The 22,623-nt window shown below is 40.5% G+C and overlaps 1 protein-coding gene across 2 annotated transcripts in view; it reads left to right on the top strand.

Annotated features, from left to right (window-relative positions):
* The first annotated feature begins 2,029 nt into the window (after window positions 1-2,029).
* Window positions 2,030-22,623, top strand: part of LOC117517626 (nectin-3-like protein) — a 105,604-nt gene continuing 85,010 nt past the window's right edge. The window contains exon 1 of one of the 2 annotated variants that reach the window (XM_034178723.1): window positions 2,030-2,347. In XM_034178723.1, the coding sequence (XP_034034614.1) occupies window positions 2,269-2,347 (79 nt within the window). In that variant the 5' untranslated portion in view covers window positions 2,030-2,268. The remainder of the gene's footprint in view (window positions 2,348-22,623) is intronic. The other variant, XM_034178722.1, reaches the window with a different exon arrangement.

Here is a 22,623-nt window from a genome sequence, read left to right as displayed (position 1 = left end):
TTTCATGAAAGGAAAAATTTTATAGTTACTTAAAGTGCACTACAGGTGCAATACTTGCAGCTGTGTATGAAATGGTGGGTTGAGGTACAGTACCCTCCAAAAGTACTGGAATACTTGCTATTTCACACAGACAGACAGTTTTGAGAACTGTCTACTCCACACAGCTTTACCATAGAGTGCCATATTGTTTGTAGTTCTTCATAATTGATGTAAATAAAGTTCAAGACACATTCAGTGACTTGGAAATGTTCATGTATCCATCCCCTGACTTGTCTGAAGAAAACTGGAAATTAAACTGATTCAAGTATTATACCAAAGCATTCCATTACTTATGCAACCCATCATCTTGGCTTTTATATTTTTAATTAATTTATATCAAGTTATAGAGATTTACTTTTGGTTTGAGTCTAAGGAAGATAATTTAGAAATTTTATATTGAGAAGCCTGATTTACTTTTTGCATTTGAAATGCCATAAATTAAAATGCGTGAAATACCAAGGGGCTGAATACTTATACAAGTCACTCACTGTACATCACTTTTTAAAAACAAAATTGGAGCTGTTTTAACTTTTGACCCCTATACAAACTGAAATTGACCTTTGTCACCTTCTTTTATACTTTTACCCCCTATCTCCATAACATTAATTCGTACATAGTCCAAGCTACACCTTTTTATCCCAATGATCAGACAGATAATGTGGTATATTTTTAATATGATTGGAGCATTTTTAAATGTTTACCTTGGTAATCCTGTATTCAGCGGTACTATAACTCCCACCTTGGGATGGTCACCATACATTTTGTGTAGGCCATGGATTGTTAATGTCGTTTAGTCCCCTTAAGTGGTATTGATTAGGTCAAAACTGGCTTCTGGCTGATGGACTATGTGGTGAGGAAGGTTGGTTGGCGGTTGGTGTGACAGAGGTGGATCCACAGGATGTGGTGAGATGGAGACTTATCTGTTGTGGCAACCCCCAGCAGAACGTGTGTCTATGGAGGAGGAGATGAAGAAAGTTGAGGAATCCGATCACTGTTGCCAGATCTCACGATAAAAACAAGCACATCTAAAAATCCAGAACACTGAATATTTGTTCTACAAACTATTACAAAAATAAACAACCAACTAAAGTTGTTGATTCTAATACACTTACATTGTATTATTAACCCCCCCCACACACACACACACTATGCATATACCTAAAATCACCTATGACAATAACTTAACAATGTTCAATGTAAGGTGCTGCCCTGCATGCCATCAGCAGTTTAGCGTTCACTGTCTTGCTCAAGGTCACTTCAGCATCATCAGGCCATCAATCACCAGTTAATAAACAGTCTGCTCTTTCATCTGTGCTCCAGAACAGTGGAACCACTACATTTGTGCAAATGCTCACTAATTCGCTGGGCCTTATGTAGAAATTTTGGAAACTAAAGTCAAATGTGACAGCCTGAAATATTAACAAACTAGTGTCCTTAAGCAGGTAATCCTATAAATATCAATGCCAATGGTTCATTGACTGCAGATGCAAATGTTTGATAAGTCAGACTGGGTTTGGTCATTATTTGAGTGTAAGCCAGAGAATAAGACTAAATCAGCAGCTACATTTTGGACTCAAACCCAAACTACAGCAGTTTTGAATATCTATAATAATAATTAATAATAATAATAATACACCCCCTCCCCCAAAAAACAACAACAAACAAAATACTAGCAAGATTTCAGACTTCATATCTCTGTTAAGGCCCATCAGTCCTCTGTCCTAAACTGATTTGAATTGCAGATGGGGGGCGCTGTTCAGTCAATTTATAAATGACATGGAAATCAACTCGACATTATATAATTGTTGTTCATTAAAAATGATAATGGAACTGCACATGCCTCAAAATCTAATGACGTTTTCTTTAACTCATTGGCTAACTCTCCACAAAATTTCATTCAATTTTTTTTTTTTTTTTTTACATATCCTGATAATAGACGAACAAAAGGGGCTGAAAACGGACCTGGCAACACTCAATCCAATATATGTCGGGATTTCAACCGAGATGACGTAATGTATATATAGTGGTTCAGTCGATGCGGGGGGTGTTGCAGTAATGTCTGTGAAAGCTGTGGCTCTGTTGGTTCGTCAGGTGAGCGCCTGTCCCCCCGCGGGCTGGTGTGTAGATGGTTCAGTCCACATGTAGCTCGGAGTTGTTGCTGAGGAGGTTCCACTATTCAGCTCGTACCGTTAAAGTGGCACACTAGCTGAGGCTGCTCTCCAAAACAAAATGTTGCCGTCTTCTTACCCGAGTTACGTCGGACGACAGGAGACGGTCGTCTTTTGTCATCTCCTGTGCAGTATTGCAGGTGAGTGCGAGTCTATGTATTTTTGTTTGTTTTAGTTTTATTGGTTCCCCTGAACAGAAGTTCTGTGACACAAGGTGCCGTACAGAAGAAGGTTAAAGGCAAACTAGCTAATAATTAAAGTGGTACCGAATAAAACCTATCAGTCAGATGGATGTAAAAGTTTAGCAGGTGTTGGGAAAAAGACCTACAAAAACTTAACTCACAAGTTTTTAGTGGCAGTGACACGTGAGGAAGTAGAACTATTTATTGTAATTATTGTTGAGTTGTTTTAATAATTAGTGGCAGCCATGTTGGCTTAACAAGCATTTTGTGTTAAACTTCAAAAAATGCGAATTGTCCTGTGAAATGTTGAACTTATTTTAACTTTTTTTTTTTTTTTTAAAGTAACGTTAAATGCCAAGAGGTTCTAGGTCCGAATGAGGGTCCACAACAAGTGCATGCCATGAACTCATTCATTATGGTCTAATTAGTTTGTCAGTTCAGCGTCTCATTCCTTAAACGTGCTAATTTGGTTGTTTTACCAGCTGAAATTAGACAAGACTATCCAAAACAAAACTTAAAAGCAATGTTCAGTGCCGTGATCTCACGTCAAACGTTTGGCCAAATAATTTTTTTTAATCTATTCACTTGTTAAAAAGTTCATAGATAAATTATTCTGCTATTTACTCAACCCTACAGCTTTTTTTTAATTCCTATATTCGTGTTTGGCAGTATATTAACACTTAAATGTTATTAATCAGTATTAAAATGTTGAATTTTAAGGAGTGTAGTCTTATATAGCCTAGGTAAATGTTTTACACAGTAATTTTATCCATCAAATGGTTTATATATTAAAGCTCTTGAAGTCAAACAGTATCGGTGCATGCTGTGACATTTTGTTAATCATTCGTATACCTGTAGCATAACTCATAGTGTAATTATAACATTATTCATGCATTTCTGTAAAGCCCCGTGCTGATGTCATATGTACAACAGTGTTGCAGATTTCATAGAAATGCAAAGTATTTCAAAATTTGTTGTGTTATATATATATATATATATATATATATATATATATATATATATATATATATATATATATATAAAGAATTTTCTAGAGCCTTGAAAATTCCACCACAATTCAACAAAGACAGTGTTACAATCCTGGATCCTCTAAGGTTGTTCAAAGCATGGAGAAGATCTCAAACTGAGTCATTGTAAGTCTAGGAGCACGTGATGGAGCCATGTGGTGCTACATCCACCACACTGTGGAACTGTACTTGGTCCTGGATGGCAATTACCTAGGCATACAACTGATCTGTCGAAAATAACAATCCATTTGCCACACCCAGGTGAACCATGGACATCCCTTTGGCCGCCTTCAGCTGCTGGAGTCCTCACGTTGAGGCACCTGTGTACTGGCTTATGCCCAGAGAAATGCAACATATGTTGAAAAATGTTGCAGCTGCTTCTCCTTCACAATGCAAGTGATACTCCTCATCTGAGTCTCTCTAAGTAACTGCTTGTTTGGCCCAAAATCATTCCAGCATTACCCAAGGATTCTCCAAAGAGACTGAATACCAAATGCATTCAGTTGTCACTTTAGGTCAGCATCCAAGTATAATAACCATACAGTACTGCAAGAAGCACACACAGCCTGTATATGCTAAACAAATCCTCAGTTTTCTGAAGAGCAGTTTTGAAGCTCAAATCTCTGGATGTTACCGTGTTGGCAGTGCTTACTCTGCCTAACTCCTCACCAACCCATAAATGGGTTTAGAAGTGGAGTGTGTGCAAGACTGGTCTGACATGGGTGGGTTGAATTGAGCACAACGGGCACCTGTCTCGAGTTATCAAACAAGCTAAGGCTCATATCTCACAGAGTGGCAAATGCTGATGAACCCAAATATATTATCCATCCATTTTCAATACCCAAGATTTTTATTGGCAGACTAGGTGGCATAACCTAACTGGTAGCTACTTCTTTAAAGAAAGAATGGAGTCCATTTAAGTGGCATTGGCATATTTTGGATTCATTTTAAAGATGACAAAAAAAAAACTTAAAACATATTGACATATTAGGCCTGAAAGAAGTTTCTGTTGGAAGTATTTTAGACATAGGATGAGCAGGTTAGGTGAATTGGAAGTTTATCATTGTCGAGGTGTCCCTTGTAAAAGAGATCTTCATCTCAGTGGGACTAACCTAGTTAAATAAAGATTAAATTAAAGTGGGAGGGGGAAGTGTTGGCTTTCTAAATGCTTAAGACACTGGACTTGAGAGGATTTAGTACTGCTATATTGGACTGATGCAGAAGGTGGCAGCAGTGTAACAGTAAGGATGCAGGTTGCCATTAAATGCCACAGAAGAAGAGGGTGTGTTTGGTTTATATCACAGGATTGCGTTTTGAGGTTGGAGCGCATTTCTGCATTCTCAAAATGCCTCAAAAAACCACAAAGTGCATAAAAGTACTTACTTTACCCATTTGTTGTCAGTCTGGGTTAATACTCAGACTAATCTCATTTCCTCAGCAGAGCATTTGTGAGACAAAAACAAACATGTTTTCATCATGGCAAGCGGTCATTGCTATTTAAGACCACCAGCTAGCTCCAGCACAATGTGAACTGAATAAGAAATAACTTAAAGATTCTTAACAATACCCAGCCCACTTGCAATTGCTAATCTAAATTCAGTACTTTTGTGAACGTGACATTAACATTACCTGTTGGGTCCTCTTGGCAGGCTCGATGCATACAGTGGATGTTTTCAGCTCAGGTGCTGTAGCATGGAAGAAGTGGTGTTATGGAAAGCTAATTCCATTTTACAGTGCACGCATTGTACTGTTTTGCTTTCAGTTTAATTGATAATGGTCCCACACTTTCAACAGTTTGATATTTTCTCCGTGAGTTATTTTGTGCTCCCTGTCGCTCACCGTTTTCATCTTCGTTTGTCTCCATTTTGCATTCCGTGCTTTGCATGCATTTTACGGTGCACTGTGCATGCATTTCGCGCTTTGCATGCATTTTACGGTGCACTGTGCATGCATTACGCACATGGTAATGAATTAAATGAAGCCTCAAGACAGAGAATTTTGCCTCAAAGCATTTTAGTGATCGAATTACTCAAATTATTCGAGGGATCGTTTCAGCCTTAATCAGGGTGAATGTGAGACAGTATTGTAAAGCACTTTGGGCGTCTGATGCAGATTTGGAAAAAGCGCTATATGCAGTCCATTTACTATTTATTCTTATTTTGGATTTGTCAACTTTGTTGGTGAAAATCAGGGTTTGCCTCTGTCATTGGTGACAATTGCCAACATGAGTGTGAATGTTTGCGATTAACATGGGGTGAATGTTTCTGACTATTAGCATATGTTAGCGACAGTATTTGTGACTATTAGCAACCATTTGCCACTGTTTGAGAACATTTGGGACCTTTTTGCCAACTCCTGGTAATACCAGACGAATGTTAGGCTAATCAACCCCTCCTCAGCATTCAGCTTTCTTGTGACTACGTAGAAAACAGATCAGGATTTCCAGAATATGGAAATTAATTTGTCAGGAAGAAGCCCAACATGCTGCTGCCCTCTTGGAAGAATTGCATTGTCTTGTTGCTACTGCAGCTATCCTGCTGCAGAAGAGAAGGAAGAAAAGACAAGAGCGACTGAGTCAGTGGTTGCGGACCATAAAGAACTTTAGCAACACATTTCAACAGTTTGTAAACGCTTACAACTGTTTTACAAGTGTTGCAACTGTTTATGGAAAAATCAATTCGCCAAGAAGTTCTGAACATATTCAAAATTGATTTGTGACAAGAAATACTGTTTGCAACCCTAAACTGTTTACAAACTGTTTTGCAACCTTTTTGGATCCCTGATGAAAGCCAGTGGTTTTTATTACTGGTGGCTCAAGAGTGAAGCCAATATCTCCAAGCTACAGATACCTGCTGTTAGTGTTACTGATAACTGTGCTAAAGCCCCTTTCACACCGCGGGTGCTCCCAGTTGCTTCCTGTGGTGTCATGATGATGCAGGAATTTCTGCGTCAGTTGCGTGCAGCAGGGGGCAGAGAGGAGGTGAGAACGCATCCTGCAGGTTCTCTAGTCAGAGTGCAGAGTTTGGCTGCAGACGGTGCACTCTGACTTCTCTTCTACTTGTTGTTGTGCTGAGCTGCAGGGCTGCACTCTGAGTTCTGTTATAGTTTATCTGTCCTCCCTTGACCGAGAGATGCGCGCACGAACCGTCGTTGAGCAGATGTGGAGATGTCTGGAGTTCTACTTGATGTTGACATGTCCTGGACTTGTCCTTTTTTAACTGATGAGAGAGTCTAAGGAGAGAAAGGAACTAACTGGCTGCAGACAATTTTTTTTTTTTTCATTTCTTTCCTCCTTTGACCGTGAGATGCACACGCGCATGCGCGAACAAACGGTCAAGCAAATATGTCTGGAGTTCTACTTGATGTTGACATGTCTTGTCTCAGGACTTATGTCCTTTTTTGTCCTTTTTTTTAACTGTGATGTGAGAGTTTGAGCAGAGAACAAGGAACTAATGCCTGCAGCCAGACTTTTTTTTTTCTTTAATTGTTCACATGTGCGCGCGTGAACGAATGTCCATGAGGGGACTAGAGATGTCTGGACTTTTTACTGGATATTTCTGGCAATCAGTCTGCATTTTTTTCTGTGGTCTTTTTTTTTTTTTCTTTTTTTTTCAGCATGTGGTTTTTACTGCAGTAAGTACATGGTATAAAAACAATCCTGCGTGATTTATATTATGGGAACAGTGGAACACAGTAGGAATCATAAATTGGCTTCAGATTCACGCTGGGTAACGCCTCTTTTCCCCGATTTGCGATGGAACCACTTCCTTTCTGCGCCGAGCACAGGACGCCAACAAAATTAAACAGGTTTAATTTTTCGGCGCCCGACTTGCTTCCTCCTTTGCGCCCCTCACACTGTTGTGGCGCTGAGCCGCATTGTCTCGGCACGGAGTTGCTTCCACGCGTCGTCGTCATAATGACGCACGGCGCAACTGGGAGCACCCCCGGTGTGAAAGGGGCTTAACATGCAAAGTAATTGACCAAAAATGTCACTCAGTGGAAATACTGAAGTACACTATTCTTCAATAGACCATTAGAGGAATTAACCAAACAGCAAGCTGTATGAAGGCAGATATTTGCAATAAAATGCTGAAGCAGAACAAATGCATTAGGTCTATTGGAAGTAGCAGTCCTCTCTTGCAGGGCTGTGAGCTTGGCTCATTGGCACACACTGTCACTCAAAGTGAATCATGCCCCTACTTAATTGCAACTTTGTGGTTGTCATGAACCAGTTGCAGGCATAAAATGGAATCCTAATGCTGTCATGTTAGGGCATAATCTCCTCTTGGACTTCTTAGTTGGTGTTGACACAGACAAGATGTAGAGATGTGCTCTTTCCCCACATTTGTCTCATATGAATATGATGCACTGTGCTGGAAATTAAGATCGGTGCAACATCCACCAACTTGATGTTTAAATGTAAATTGTCCCAACTAAAAATAAAAACATGCTCTCATTTTCCTCTTTATGCTTCTAGTTACTATGATGGTTCACTTTACGACATGGAGTTGGGAATACTAAAATGTGTCTGTTATCTAATTGGGAGCTAATCCAGTGGTGCCTAGGGGGCTCTAATCCATTACTGTCCATTAGTCACCCTCCATTGGACTAAATGTCTTCTGGTCTCTGTTTATTAAAAAATCATTGGCAAGCATCCGACAGGATCATCTTAATATTGACTGCTTCTGGCCTCCATAAGTCTGACAACATTTGAAGTTGTACATATGTCGCTTTGACAACTTAAGTTTATGAAATGTTGCCCAGCCAGCTTGGTAGTTAACAATTATTCTGAGTCCAGCTTTAAAGGGACACTTGACAATGTTGAAGGTGGTTTCGATGACATCTTCTGCTAATGTTTCATCATGTTGCACCCCATCCAGTTGACTGTAATTATGTTCTTCAAATGGACACTGGGTTGAAGGATTAATTATGTTACATGGGCTGTACATACACACGGCCTGTGATCAATTGGCTTTTCCTGTACAGCAGAGCCAATGTAACATGGATTTGGATTGGACAAACTGCAATGAGATCTACTTGAGCTGAAAAGATGCATCAACACAGGCATGAAATGGAGGGATTTCGGGGGGGCTGGGGGGGGGGGGTCTGAATTGAATTGTTTTTTTGTTTTTTTTTAACTTAATGGACAGATAAGCTAACATTACGGAAAAGGTTCTAGAAACAAGTGTGTTTTTATCTGCTCAAGATTGGTCATGTTAGCTTGTATGCTAATGCCAATCAGTTGCTAATATGGCTACCAATAACTAATTGCTACAATATGGCTACAATATGGCTACCAATAACTAGTTGCTAATATGGCTCCAATGACTGCAAAATATGCTATATTTTGCAGTCATTGGAGCTAATAAAATAAATCATTGGTTGTCTTGATCAGAAATTTCAGTTAAATATATCATAGCAGACGAACACACTGATAGTTGAGAAGTGAAATGAAGTTTCTCGTATTTACAGAAAGTGTGCAGTAATTTAAACAAAATTAGGTAGGTGCATAAATTTGGGCAACCCAACAGAAAAAAATACATCAATATTTAGAATATCCTCCTTTTGCAGAAATAATATACAAATAATGAATGTTTGAGTTCAGTGGTATGAATATTTCATGAAGTGAAAGCAGGAACATACCATTCAACGAGGCAAAGCCAAGTTGAATGGTATGTTCCTGCTTTCACTTCATGAAATATTTGTTCCATTGAAAGAATGTAAAAACATTCATTATTTGTTTTATATAACGGCTAAAATAGATCCTTGTCATTTGACATTTTATTAATTTATAAACAACAGAAAAGGGACTTACATTTTGGTGTTCCACTGCTGCTAAAGTCCAAATTGTAATGTGTAGTCCAGTGATGCTGTGCACTGACTTAGGACTTCCATAAAAAAGACTGTTACTCAGTCCAGCCAAAAATCACGTCAGCGTTTCATGTGAACAGGCCTTCGTGTATCCAGACGGCTTTTGTGTGTACGAGGTCTGTCAATAAAGTAACGGTCCTTTTTTATTTTTTTCAAAAACTATATGGATTTGATTCATATGTTTTTACGTCAGCCAAGCTTGAACCCTCGTGCGCATGCGTGAGTTTTTCCACGCCTGTCGGTTACGTCATTCGCCTGTAAGCACGCCTTGGGAAGGAGGGGTCCCGCCCCCTCGTCGGATTTTCATTGTCTGGAAATGGCGGAATGAAAAGGACTTTTTTTTCCATCAGAATTTTTTCAGAAGCTGTTAGAGACTGGCACCTGGAAACCATTAGAAAAATTTATCTGACTTTCGGTGAAAATTTTACGGGCTTCACCGAGAATAAGGACTGTTACTACAGCTTTAAGGACGGTCGGCGCGCCGCGCTCCGAGCTGCGGCGATGAGGCACAAACCACCGGATCATTTCTAAACGGATGTCTCTGTGGATACGAGACCATTGTGTGCTCTTTCTCTGGTTATCACAAGAGCTGGACATCAGCCATTTTCCAGCAGATTTCACTTTTAACAAGAGATTTTGTCATGGAAAGCCGCGCAGAGGCTTTGTGCGTAACGACCGATTTGCTGTGGAAGCGAGACAAAGGAACACCTCCGTTTCGGCGTGTCAAAGGACAAGTTTGGACATGCCTAGCTCTCCACAATTTCTCTGATACTTACTGGACTGGTAAGCATTGAAAGCCGAGATAGGCATGTGTGCGTGCGCAATCATGTGTGTGTGCAGAGTGCAATGGTACCAAATGTACTGAACCAAATTTGCACTCTAAATGGAACCAAGCTGCATTCTAAATGCAGTGCAACACAAATGGGATTAATCAATCCATGTCATGTGACATACAAAGCACCAATCAAATGAAAAGGATCCACTCAGCTGTTATATAACAGCCTCTAAACGCTTCTTATCGGTTACAGTCAGAGTCTGGAGTCTGGTTGAAGGTATTTTGGACCATTCTTCTTTACAATACCTCTCCGGTTCAGTGAGGTTTGTTGGTTTCTGAGCATGGACAGTCCGCTTAAAATCACACCACAGATTTTCAATAATATTCAGGTCTGGGGACTGAGATGGCCATTCCAGAACATTTTATTTGTTCCTCTGCATGAATGTCTTAGTAGATTTTGAGCAGTGTTTAAGGTCATTGTCTTGTTGAAAGATCCAGTCCCGGCGCAACTTCAACTTTGTCACTGATTCATGAACATTGTTCTCAAGAATCTGCTGATATTGACTGGAATCCATGGGACCTTCAACTTTAACAAGCTTCACAGTACCTGCACTGGCCACACAGCCACATAGCATGATGGAACCACCTCCAAATTTTCCTGTAGGTAGCAAGTGTTTTTCTTGGAATGCTGTGTTCTTTTTCAGCCATGCATACCACCCCTGTATGTCCAAATAACTCATATTTTGTTTCATCAGTCCACAGCATCTTATTCCAAAATGAAGCTGGCTTGTCCAAATGTGCTTTAGCATACCTCAAGCGACTCTGTTTGTGGTGTGTACGCAGAAAAGGCTTCCTCTGCATTACAGCATCATACAGCATCTCTTTGTGCAAAGTGCGCTGTATAGTTGAACAATGCACAGAGACACTGTCTGCAGCAAGATCATGTTGTAGGTCCTTGGAGCAGGTCTGTGGGTGGTTGACTATTAATGTTATTAATGGTGGTTGGCTCTTACTGCGGTATTGTATCACTTCCTGTTCCGGAGCACAGCAGTGTTTTGCTGTATCTGTTAGCTGTGTAATCTGCGTAGTTTGATCTAGTTAACTAGATAACGATTTATTTCAGTGTAATCTTCACGTGCCTTAACTAAAGCACTCCCTCTGCTGAATCACCTCTAAATTATTTACACATTATTCACTTTATGTGTTTTTAGGACTCCGCTAGCTTAGCGCAGCTACTAGCTCTTAGCCGGTTTAGAATGGCGGCTTCTCCTGTCTCTCCCGCACTTTTCTGCTCTGGGTGTGAAATGTTTATTATTCCTCGGCCTCCTTTAGCAGTAATGGTACTTGTAATAAGTGTAGCTTATTCGTACCTTTGGAGGCCAGGCTGGGCCAATTGGAGACTCTGCTCCGCACCTTGGAAAATCCTACAGCTAGCCACGCCCCTGTAGTCGATGCAGACCAAGGTAGCGTAGCCGCTGTTAGTTCCCCTCCAGCAGATCCCGAGCAGCCGGGAAAGCAGGCCTACTGGGTGACTGTGAGGAGGAAGCGTAGTCCTAAACAGAAGCCCCGTGTACACCACCAACCTGTTCACATTTCTAACCGTTTTTCCCCACTCGGCGACACACCCGCCGAGGATCAAACTCTGGTTATTGGCGACTGTTTTGAGAAATGTAAAGTTAGCAACACCAGCAACCATAGTCAAATGTCTTCCGGGGGCCAGAGCAGGCGACATTGAAGGAATTTGAAACTGCTGGCTAAGGCTAAGCGTAAATTGGTAAGATTGTAATTCACGTCGGCATTAATGCCACCCGTTTACCGCCAAATGGAGGTCACTAAAATTAACAATGAATCGGTGTGTAACTTTGCAAAAACAATGTCGGACTCTGTAGTTTTCTCTGGGCCCCCTCCCCAATCGGGCTGGAGTGACATGTTTAGCGCATGTTCTCCTTGAATTGCTGGCTGTCTGAGTGGTGTCCAAAAAATGAGGTGGGCTTCATAGATAATTGGCAAAGCTTCTGGGGAAAACCTGGTCTTGTTAGGAGAGACAGCATCCATCCCACTTTGGATGGAGCAGCTCTCATTTCTAGAAATCTGGCCAATTTTATTAAATCCTCCAAACCGTGACTACCCAGGGTTGGGACCAGGAAGCAGAGTTGTAGTCTTACACACCTCTCTGCAGCTTCTCGCCCCCTGCCATCCCCTCATTACCCCATCCCCGTAGAGACGGTGCCTGCTCCCAGACCACCAATAACCAGCAAAAATCTATTTAAGCATAAAAATTCAAAAAGAAAAAATAATATAGCACACCAACTGCACCACAGACTAAAACAGTTAAATGTGGTCTATTAAACATTAGGTCTCTCTCTTCTAAGTCCCTGTTAGTAAATGATATAATAATTGATCAAAATATTGATTTATTCTGCCTTACAGAAACCTGGTTAAAGCAGGATGAATGTTAGTTTAAATGAGTCAACACCCCCGAGTCACACTAACTGCCAGAACGCTCGTAGCATGGGCCGAGGTGGATGATTAGCACCAATCTTCCACTCCAGCTTATTAATTAATCAAAAACCCAAACAGAGCTTTAATTCATTTGAAAGCTTGACTCAGTCTTGTCCATCCAAATTGGAAGTCCCAAAAACCAGTTTTATTTATTATCTGTCGTCCACCTGGTCGTTACTGTGAGTTTTTCTGAATTTTCGGACCTTTTGTCTGACTTAGTGCTTAGCTCAGATAAGATAATTATAGTGGGCGATTTTAACATCCACACAGATGCTGAGAATGACAGTCTCAACACTGCATTTAATCTATTGTTAGACTCGATTGGCTTTGCTCAAAATGTAAATGAGTCCACCCACCACTTAATCATACCTTAGATCTTGTTCTGACTTATGGTATGGAAATTGAAGACTTAACAGTATTCCCTGAAAACCCCCTTCTGTCTGATCATTTCTTAATAACATTTACATTTACTCTGATGGACTACCCAGCAGTGGGGAATAAGTTTCATTACAGTAGAAGTCTTTCAGAAAGCGCTGTAACTAGGTTTAAGGATATGATTCCTTCTTTATGTTCTCCAATGCCATATACCAACACAGGGCAGAGTAGCTACCTAAACTCTGTGAGTGAAATAGATTGTCTCGTCAATAGTTTTACATCCTCATTGAGGACAACTTGGATGCTGTAGCTCCTCTGAAAAAGAGAGCCTTAAATCAGAAGTGCCTGACTCCGTGGTATAACTCACAAACTCGCAGGTTAAAGCAGATAACCTGTAAGTTGGAGAGGAAATGGCATCTCACTAATTTAGAAGATCTTCACTTAGCCTGGAAAAAGAGTCTGTTGCTCTATAAAAAAAAAGCCCTCCATAAAGCTAGGCTATCTTACTAATCACTTATTGAAGAAAATAAGAACAACCCCAGGTTTCTTTTCAGCACTGTAGCTCTGTTGAGCCGAGTATTCCTTTAACTTTAACTAGTAATGACTTCATGACTTTCTTTGCTAATAAAATTTTAACTATTAGAGAAAAAATTACTCATAACCATCCCAAAGACATATCGTTATCTTTGGCTGCTTTCAGTGATGCCGGTATTTGGTTAGACTCTTTTCTCCGATTGTTCTGTCTGAGTTATTTTCATTAGTTACTTCCTCCAAACCATCAACATGTCTATTAGACCCCAACCCTACCAGGCTGCTCAAGGAAGCCCTACCATTAATTAATGCTTCGATCTTAAATATGATCAATCTATCTTTATTAGTTGGCTATGTGCCACAGGCTTTTAAGGTGGCAGTAATTAAACCATTACTTAAAAAGCCATCACTTGACCCTATCTTAGCTAATTATAGGGCCATCTCCAACCTTCCTTTCTCTCAAAAAATTCTTGAAAGGGTAGTTGTAAAACAGCTAACTGATCATCTGCAGAGGAATGGTCTATTTGAAGAGTTTCAGTCAGGTTTTAGAATTCATCATAGTACAGAAACAGCATTAGTGAAGGTTACAAATGATCTTCTTTTAGCCTCAGACAGTGGACTCATCTCTGTGCTTGTCCTGTTAGACCTCAGTGCTGCTTTTGATACTGTTGACCATAAAATTATATTACAGAGATTAGAGCATGCCATAGGTATTAAAGGCACTGCGCTGCGGTGGTTTGAATCATATTTGTCTAATAGATTACAATTTGTTCATGTAAATGGGGAATCTTCTTCACAGACTAAGGTTCCTTATGGAGTTCCACAAGGTTCTGTGCTAGGACCAATTTTATTCACTTTATACATGCTTCCCTTAGGCAGTATTATTAGACGGCATTGCTTAAATTTTCATTGTTACGCAGATGATACCCAGCTTTATCTATCCATGAAGCCAGAGGACACACACCAATTAGCTAAACTGCAGGATTGTCTTACAGACATAAAGACATGGATGACCTCTAATTTCCTGCTTTTAAACTCAGATAAAACTGAAGTTATTGTACTTGGCCCCACAAATCTTAGAAACATGGTGTCTAACCAGATCCTTACTCTGGATGGCATTACCCTGACCTCTAGTAATACTGTGAGAAATCTTGGAGTCATTCTTGATCAGGATATGTCCTTCAATGTGCATATTAAGCAAATATGTAGGACTGCTTTTTTGCATTTGCGCAATATTTCTAAAATTAGAAAGGTCTTGTCTCAGAGTGATGCTGAAAAACTAATTCATGCATTTATTTCCTCTAGGCTGGACTATTGTAATTCATTATTATCAGGTTGTCCTAAAAGTTCCCTGAAAAGCCTTCAGTCAATTCAAAATGCTGCAGCTAGAGTACTAACGGGGACTAGGAGAGAGCATATCTCACCCATATTGGCCTCTCTTCATTGGCTTCCTGTTAATTCTAGAATAGAATTTAAAATTCTTCTTCTTACTTATAAGGTTTTGAATAATCAGGTCCCATCTTATCTTAGGGACCTCATAGTACCATATCACCCCAATAGAGCGCTTCGCTCTCAGACTGCAGGCTTACTTGTAGTTCCTAGGATTTGTAAGAGTAGAATGGGAGGCAGAGCCTTCAGCTTTCAGGCTCCTCTCCTGTGGGACCAGCTCCCAATTCGGATAAGGGAGACAGACACCCTCTCTACTTTTAAGATTAGGCTTAAAACTTTCCTTTTTGCTAAAGCTTATAGTTAGGGCTGGATCAGGTGACCCTGAACCATCCCTTAGTTATGCTGCTATAGACTTAGACTGCCCATGATGCACTGTTTCTTTCGCTTTTTGCTCTGTATCCACCACTCTGCATTTAATCATTAGTGATTGATCTCTGCTCCCCTCCACAGCATGTCTTTTTTTCTGGTTCTCCTCCCTCAGCCCCAGCCAGTCCCAGCAGAAGACTGCCCTCCCTGAGCCTGGTTCTGCTGGAGGTTTTCTTCCTGTCAAAAGGGAGTTTTTCCTTCCCACTGTCGCCAAGTGCTTGCTCACAGGGGGTCGTTTTGACCGTTGGGGGGTTTTCCATAATTATTGTATGACTTTGGCTTACAATATAAAGCACCTTGGGGCAACTGTTTGTTGTGATTTGGTGCTATATAAATAAAATTGAATTGAATTAATGTTCTCACCATCCTTCACTTCAGCTTATCTGAGATTTTTCTTGACCTGCCACTTCGGGCCTTAACTAGTACTGTACCTGTGGTCTTCCATTTCCTCACTAGGTTCCTCACAGTGGAAACTGACAGCTGAAATCTCTGACATAGCATTTTGTATCCTTCCCCTAAACCATGATGTTGAACAATCTTTGTTTTCAGGTCATTTGAGAGTTGTTTAGAGGCTCCCATGTTGCCACTCATTAGAAGAGATGCAAAGAGGAGAAACATTTGCAAATGGCCACCTTAAATACCCTTTCTCATGATTGGATTTGCCTGTGTAAGGAGGTCAAGGGTCATTGAGCTTACCAAACCAATTTTGTGTTTCAATAATTAGTGCTAAATGTATTCAAATCAATAAAATGACAAGGGTGCCTAAATTTATGCACCTGCTCAATTTTGTTTAAATAATTGCACACTTTCTGTAAATACTAGAAAGTTTTTCACTTCTCAAATATCAGTGTGTAAATGTATATTTAACTGAAATTTCTGATCCAGACAACTAATGATTTATTATAAAGGAAAATGATAAATTATCAGGGGTGCCCAAACGTTTGCATACAATTGTACCAAGAGTTGTCTTATTTTACAAATGACTGTAAGTTAAAGATGCATATAGAGGGAAATTGATATTCAAATGATTCTTTTCATGTAGTTGGTGATTGTTAGTGTGTTTGGAGCTCAGCTGCGCCTTCTTGTTAATTCCCTCTGCCATGGGATAAGTCAGGCTAGCAGTAGAACAGTGGTTCTCTCATTCTACTTATCCTGTAGAAGTCCCTGAAAATGCTTAATGTCTGTCTGTAGCAGTGTTTCCCAGTGCAAGTTGTCTGTTAGGACCATTTGCTAACCTGTCTGATAAAGATTTTGCTTTTGTGTATATAATCAACACTGCAGAAGTAGCTGTATTTATTACCTGATGAAATGGATACAATGTTAGCACAAAGATACTTGTATTCCCACCCAGTATTTGGCATTGTACCAGACTTTATCTTTTAAAGGGGCTTAATTGTGTTGAAGCCACTTCACAGGATTAAACTGGTGCTCAGAGAAATGGATGGTGTGCAGATCAGGGAATTCTTTGGCTACTTAAGTCTGAATACAGAAGGCACTAGTGCAGGTTTTGTAAAGGTTTGGCTGAGTTTCCAGCAAAATGTCCTTAAGATGCTTCGCCACATGTTGAATTATCCCATCAAATATAATGTGCTGCATGTTCAGTCACTATCTTGATCTAAATGTTCATTTATAAATCAGAGTCCATTTACTTGTTTGTTCAAGTTAAGTAGTTGAGATGGGCTTTAATGTTTATTTATTTATAGCTCTAACCTCAAAGTCAGTTACACAGCATGAGTGTGGTTGAGCTTGTGCTCTTACTGAATGTAGATTTTCATGTCATCATACCTAATAATGTATAGGTCTTAATGAAAAGAGACACCATTTTATTGACCTGCAGTAATTTTGTCATCAAAACATGTTATGCAAATGTTTTTCTGGCCACCTGAGATGCTATTACTCGCCCTCCTTCTCACTCATTTTAGATCTCTGTTCCTCCGAATTTGCTAAATGCTCTATTATACCAAAACTAATTGGGAAATGGACTGGGGATTGCCTGCTAACATGGAATTTTGTTTTCTTTTTTTGGGGTGGGTGGGTGGGGGGGGTCCACAGGAAACATGTAACCCTAAACTGTAAATCTCCACAGTGTGACAAACAAAACGCATAGACCATTTTTGTATATATTGTTCAAATGTGCAATTTGTGTTTATTGTTAGAACCTTTATTTTGTACATTTTTTGTACAAAACCCTAAACTAGCTTTATAAAGTGTCAAAATAGTTGTTTATTATAGTTTGCTGTGTGTTAGGAATAAATATGTGAAAATTATTTACCCGCTTTATTTTTTCCTTATTTCTGATTGTAAACCTTATTATTACAGTCATAAAACCACCACCATACCATACATGTTCTGAAAGTACAGGTTGTCCTGAAAAAAGAGACATACCGCTTGATAGTGGGATGCAGGGTGAGCTTCTCCTGAAAAGAGACATACCGCTTGATTGTGGGATGCAGGGTGAGCTTCTAACAGCAATAATAAAACATTTATGTCAGGTGAGTGAACTGTCCAAAAAATGTACTCCGACCCAGGAGGGTTAAATCACTCTAAAGTAAGTTTTAAGCAGAAATGAGAAGAAACTCTGTGATGCTTTGAAATGACTGACACACAATGAATGTATCATCTAGCGGCTCATGTAGCTGTGGTGCTCTGATCGCTTCCTCCTGCCAAGCAGTCTGGGTTCTAACCAGATAACAGGGGTCGAAATAGTTTGTGCACATACTATTCGAGCGGTGCACGTAATTTTATACTGCACTAGCACTGGTGCAAGTAACTTTTATCCAAGTTTTATCAACTATAAGCACCAGTAGGATGAACCAATAAAGGAATAAATAAGGGAAAAAAAAAACAATTTCCAGTGTGTTGTCTTCGTCTTCCCTACGTTTTATGACTCTTACACACGGAGTGGTTCCTCTCTCTCTCTCTCTGCCCTCAAACGCTGTCATCATTGTGTTATAAACCAGTCACCATTTGTTTTATTATACATCTGTGTAGTTAATAAAATTATCTTCACAGGCGATTAGTTCACGCGCGCACGTGAAAAAAAAACTGGCTGCTTCTGCAGTTCCTTTACAGAACCCGGGAGAGGTCACTTAAAGGGATTTTTCTTTTTTCTGGCCATGATAACTTGTGCGCATGGTTTCCTTTAACTGAGCCCACGAATTAATAAAAAGTGCTCTCAAACTAATAAAACGTGCGCACGTTTTCCTTTAATTGAGCCCTCGAATTAATAAAACGTGCGCACGTTTTCCTTTAGTTCAAAATGAATGCCATAATGTGAGCTAAACTGTCATACTCATGAGTGGAAGACCCTTCGCCCTCAGCATCCTTTTTAATGTGCTTAAACTCCAGATGATGCCATGCTGGGCAGCTGGAGTTCTCTATATGTCCTTGTGTGCCCAAACCATGATAATATACTCTGACCAATCCATTTCTAATGAGGAAATGTATTACACTGTCTCCTGGTTTGTGTGCTATAGCCAACAGTTATGTGTCAAGACAATATTGAGTGCACGTTTTACAAATTGTGGCCACGTTTAAGTAGATTGTGCCCTTGTTTTACTCAAACAATGCTTAAAACGTGCGCACAATATAATAAAACGAGCGCACATTCTCTCCACAGCAAAACATTTTGCGATGACACTTCCAGGGCTCTGTAGTTCCTCGCTCTCTCTCCCTCAAACTCTGTCATAATGTGTTATAAACCAGTCACATTTGTTTATTATACATCTGTGTAGTCAATAAATAAAATCTTCACGGACGATTCGTTCGTGCGCGCACGATGGAAAAAAAAAAGCTGTTGCTCTCCCCAGAGAGGAAAGGGTCTGATACATCAGAGGAGCAGTTTTAAGGTTGTTATAAAGACTGACTTTTGGTTGGGCAAGTAACTTTTTGGGTGCAAAGTAATTTTTTTTTTTTTTTTTACTAGCACCAGTGCAAGTAGGTTAAAAAAATGTATTTCGACCCTGGGTAATCATGACACATCCTCGCCTGGCTTCATGGATAAGCCCTGTAGTGCATGTGGATCTCGCTCTACGGGATATTATGATGCTGTGACTCCTGTACTCTGTTGGTCTGTCTCATCTTGGGCTAGAGCAAGGGTGGGCAATAAAGGCTGAGACACTGTAGGTTTTCCCTTGCAACCAGTCACATCAGCAGGTGGGTTGCTGATAAGCTTCTCCCCTGAACATAAACATCTGATCATCAATGAAATCACCTGCTGAGGTGATTGTTAGCAAAGAGAACCTGCAGTGTCTCAGCCCTTTATGGCACAGGATTGCCCACCCTTGGGCTAGTCATATTAGCATATTGTTCCATTTCATTGATTTCTGCATTGGAGGGCACTGACAAGCCCATCACTGCTGTCAAATCTCCCACACAGAGTGCTGCCTGCAGTATATTTTTCACAGGCTGGGATCCGTGGACCCGCCCTCTCTCGTAATGGGGTAAATGTCTTAGCTGCCATGCCCTATAATATCTGACTCCTGGACCCTGTCCTGTAAGTAATAGTACTTGCACAGGTGTTGACTGGAGATGTTTGACTGTGTGTCACCATACAATATCATCAGCAAGGGAATGAGGATCAGTAAGGTCAGTTTTCTCCATCACCACAGGATCAAGCAACACAAAAGTGCTGCTATGATGTGACGCCTGTGATGGTAGAGTCAGCGGAGTAGTTGCCCCGCTGGTAGTGCCAGATATTGACAGTACGTCATCAGGCTGTTCCTTATTGCGTTATAACATTTCTTGCATATTTGTCACATCATCTAATGCATCAGTGATGCTTTAATGGATGTGTAAATGTAAAACAGGCGGAGGAGTGGGAGTGGCTGGGAGTGGAGCCACTCCCAGTATCAGCGGGTGGTGGGTGCAATTGTGTTTTGATATTTGACTTCCTCTGTGCGCAATACAGCTGCACTAGTGGCTTGTATTTGTTTAATTTTCTACAACAGCCTGTGCATTTACTGGTGTTCTTGCTGCAAATGTGGCTAAGGACTCTGTCAAAGAGGGACGGGTTAACGCATATCCTCATGTCACAGGAGCTTGGAGGAAAGAATTTAATTAGGTGGGAGGTGTCTTAGTCTGGGAAGGGTAGAGTCTGTTAATCAGGGTAGTCATTGGGGCCGTTGGTGGCATTGTTTTAGGGACGTCCACATTTTTGTCTGTCTTGTCAGGTACATCCTGGGTAACTGAACTGTATACTGAAGGTGTGGCCGCTACAGCCACCATCCTCATTGCCATTAGTGTGTCTGCAGCCTCTTTGTCCCTGTATAATTGTCCCCACAATCATTTCCCACGTTTTTCTTCACTTGACCCTGACCGCCTGACACTGTTTCTGTTCCCTGTCCATAATTACCTGTCACTGACAACCTGTAGGACCTAGGTCCTCATTGCCTCCCAATAAGCCATTTTACTGCCACTTTTTTCCATATAGTCCAATATATATACTTTCTCTTTAGATTTGGGATTAGACTGTCAATTATCAGTTCAATTTATTTCATTTGTATAGCGCCAAATCACAACAAAGCTGCCTCAAGGCACAAATGAGTACGGTCTAACCTTACCAACCACGAAAAACACCTCCAATACACTTGTTCAATCACATACAAAAACTACTAAACTTCACTTCTCACACAACCTGATGTAACTATTTGATCCGATTTATTAATCAGGATTCAGGTAAAAAAAAAATCTTCATTAATAGGTCCTTGGCACGGTTAAGCATTCAGGGCACAGCCAATGAACACTGCCCAAAAAGGACATCTCCCTTATGCGTTATTCGTCCGTTACCTCTGTCGTCAGTGATGGGCCTGAATACAGGATTTACAATCCCTCTGGCCTAATGCCAGTGATCCCTCCAGCCCGGGACTCTAACCCTTACCTCAAGGGAGACAGCTCAACACGCCTCAGGGGTTTTAACTTTTCATTCACTTAATTGATTTTGCAGAACAGTTGAAGAGCCACGGAAATGGAAAATATGGTCGTTAAATGATTCTTTTTAGCTCAGACTTAATAGGACATCTTACCGCTGCGGCAACTCAACAAATTTATACTATCAAATAATGCAATTTCAAAATTGCTTACCTTATTTGACGGCTGTCAGTTGAGTTTTTGCTTGATCCATTTGTCCCTGCTTGGCTGATTTCATTGGATAAGGAGAGATTTCTACTTGTCAAATGGAGCACTTAACTATTACATTGTGGTCACCAGGTTTTTCTGTCAAGTTCGTTAATCATGAATGACTGCCATGTTCTTTATCAATCAAGAATTTCTTGAAAACTTATACCGATGAAAAACATTTCAGGTACTGAATACAGAGTTTTGAGTGTTCTTTACTAGGGATGTGAATCATACAACAACTCACGATTCGATTCCGATTCTTGGGGTGACGATTCGATTCAGAATCGATTTCGATTCAAAGAGTTCTGAGAAATAGTTATTACTTAAAAAATGTTTATGTTTAAGAAAATGCAGCTTTACAAGGTTAATCAAGTGATTCTAAAGATATAAATTTACTTATCTGCTCGTTCGGAGCTGACTGGCAGTTTAGCGAAGCGCTGGTCAGTAGTCAGCAGAGGCCGCTGCTCCGCTCCTTTTAGCTCCGGGTGATGACGTAGCATGTGGGCTTGCGGAGTTGAAGTGTTTCCGAAGTACTTAACTTTCATTTTGCAGATTTTGCACACTGCATAAGTCATGTCAAGCTCCTTCTTACACAGCAAATAATAAAATCCAAAATGCGCCCAAACATTTGCCTTCAGCAAAGACGATGCTGGCTGAATTAGCTCTTCATCTGCCATGCTAAGCTTCAGCTCACAAATGTTTGAAGCACGCCGGACCCCCCTGCCCCTCGCGGAGACGCTGTAGTATGGAAGCCGTTGCCTGACAAACAGTACACACAGCGAGTAAGCAAGGAAATGTTTAATAAAATGCAGTACACACACACACACCCCTATTCTTTACCCTTTTGCAACTGACTTCTCACCACTCCCTCGGTGGAGTGGGCATCCTCCTTTTTAAGATGTCCTGTCTTTACATTTGGAGACATCGTTGGTTGAAACAGTCTGCTTTCTTATTGCTGATGTGGGCCTTACATTTAATGACATGATGTATACCACTGACTCTCTGCAGCTGTTTGTGCAGACAGTGCAACTTTTGCAAGGTTGTATGACAATTGTTCCTAACATACTTATGACAATTCCACAAATAGAACATTGTCTGTGAACATTTACTTGTGAAGAAAGACTTAAGCTGCTTGTTTCCACAATCTACCAAACACCCAGTTCATGCAAGCACTAACTAAACTTGTGAGGCAGCCATTGTGCGCACGCATAGTTAAAGTA

The sequence above is a fragment of the Thalassophryne amazonica genome, chromosome 9, assembly GCF_902500255.1.
Source record: "Thalassophryne amazonica chromosome 9, fThaAma1.1, whole genome shotgun sequence".
NCBI classification, from domain to species: domain Eukaryota; kingdom Metazoa; phylum Chordata; class Actinopteri; order Batrachoidiformes; family Batrachoididae; genus Thalassophryne; species Thalassophryne amazonica.
Note: the sequence above shows the minus strand (reverse complement) of the source record. Positions and strands in the feature narration are given on the sequence as shown.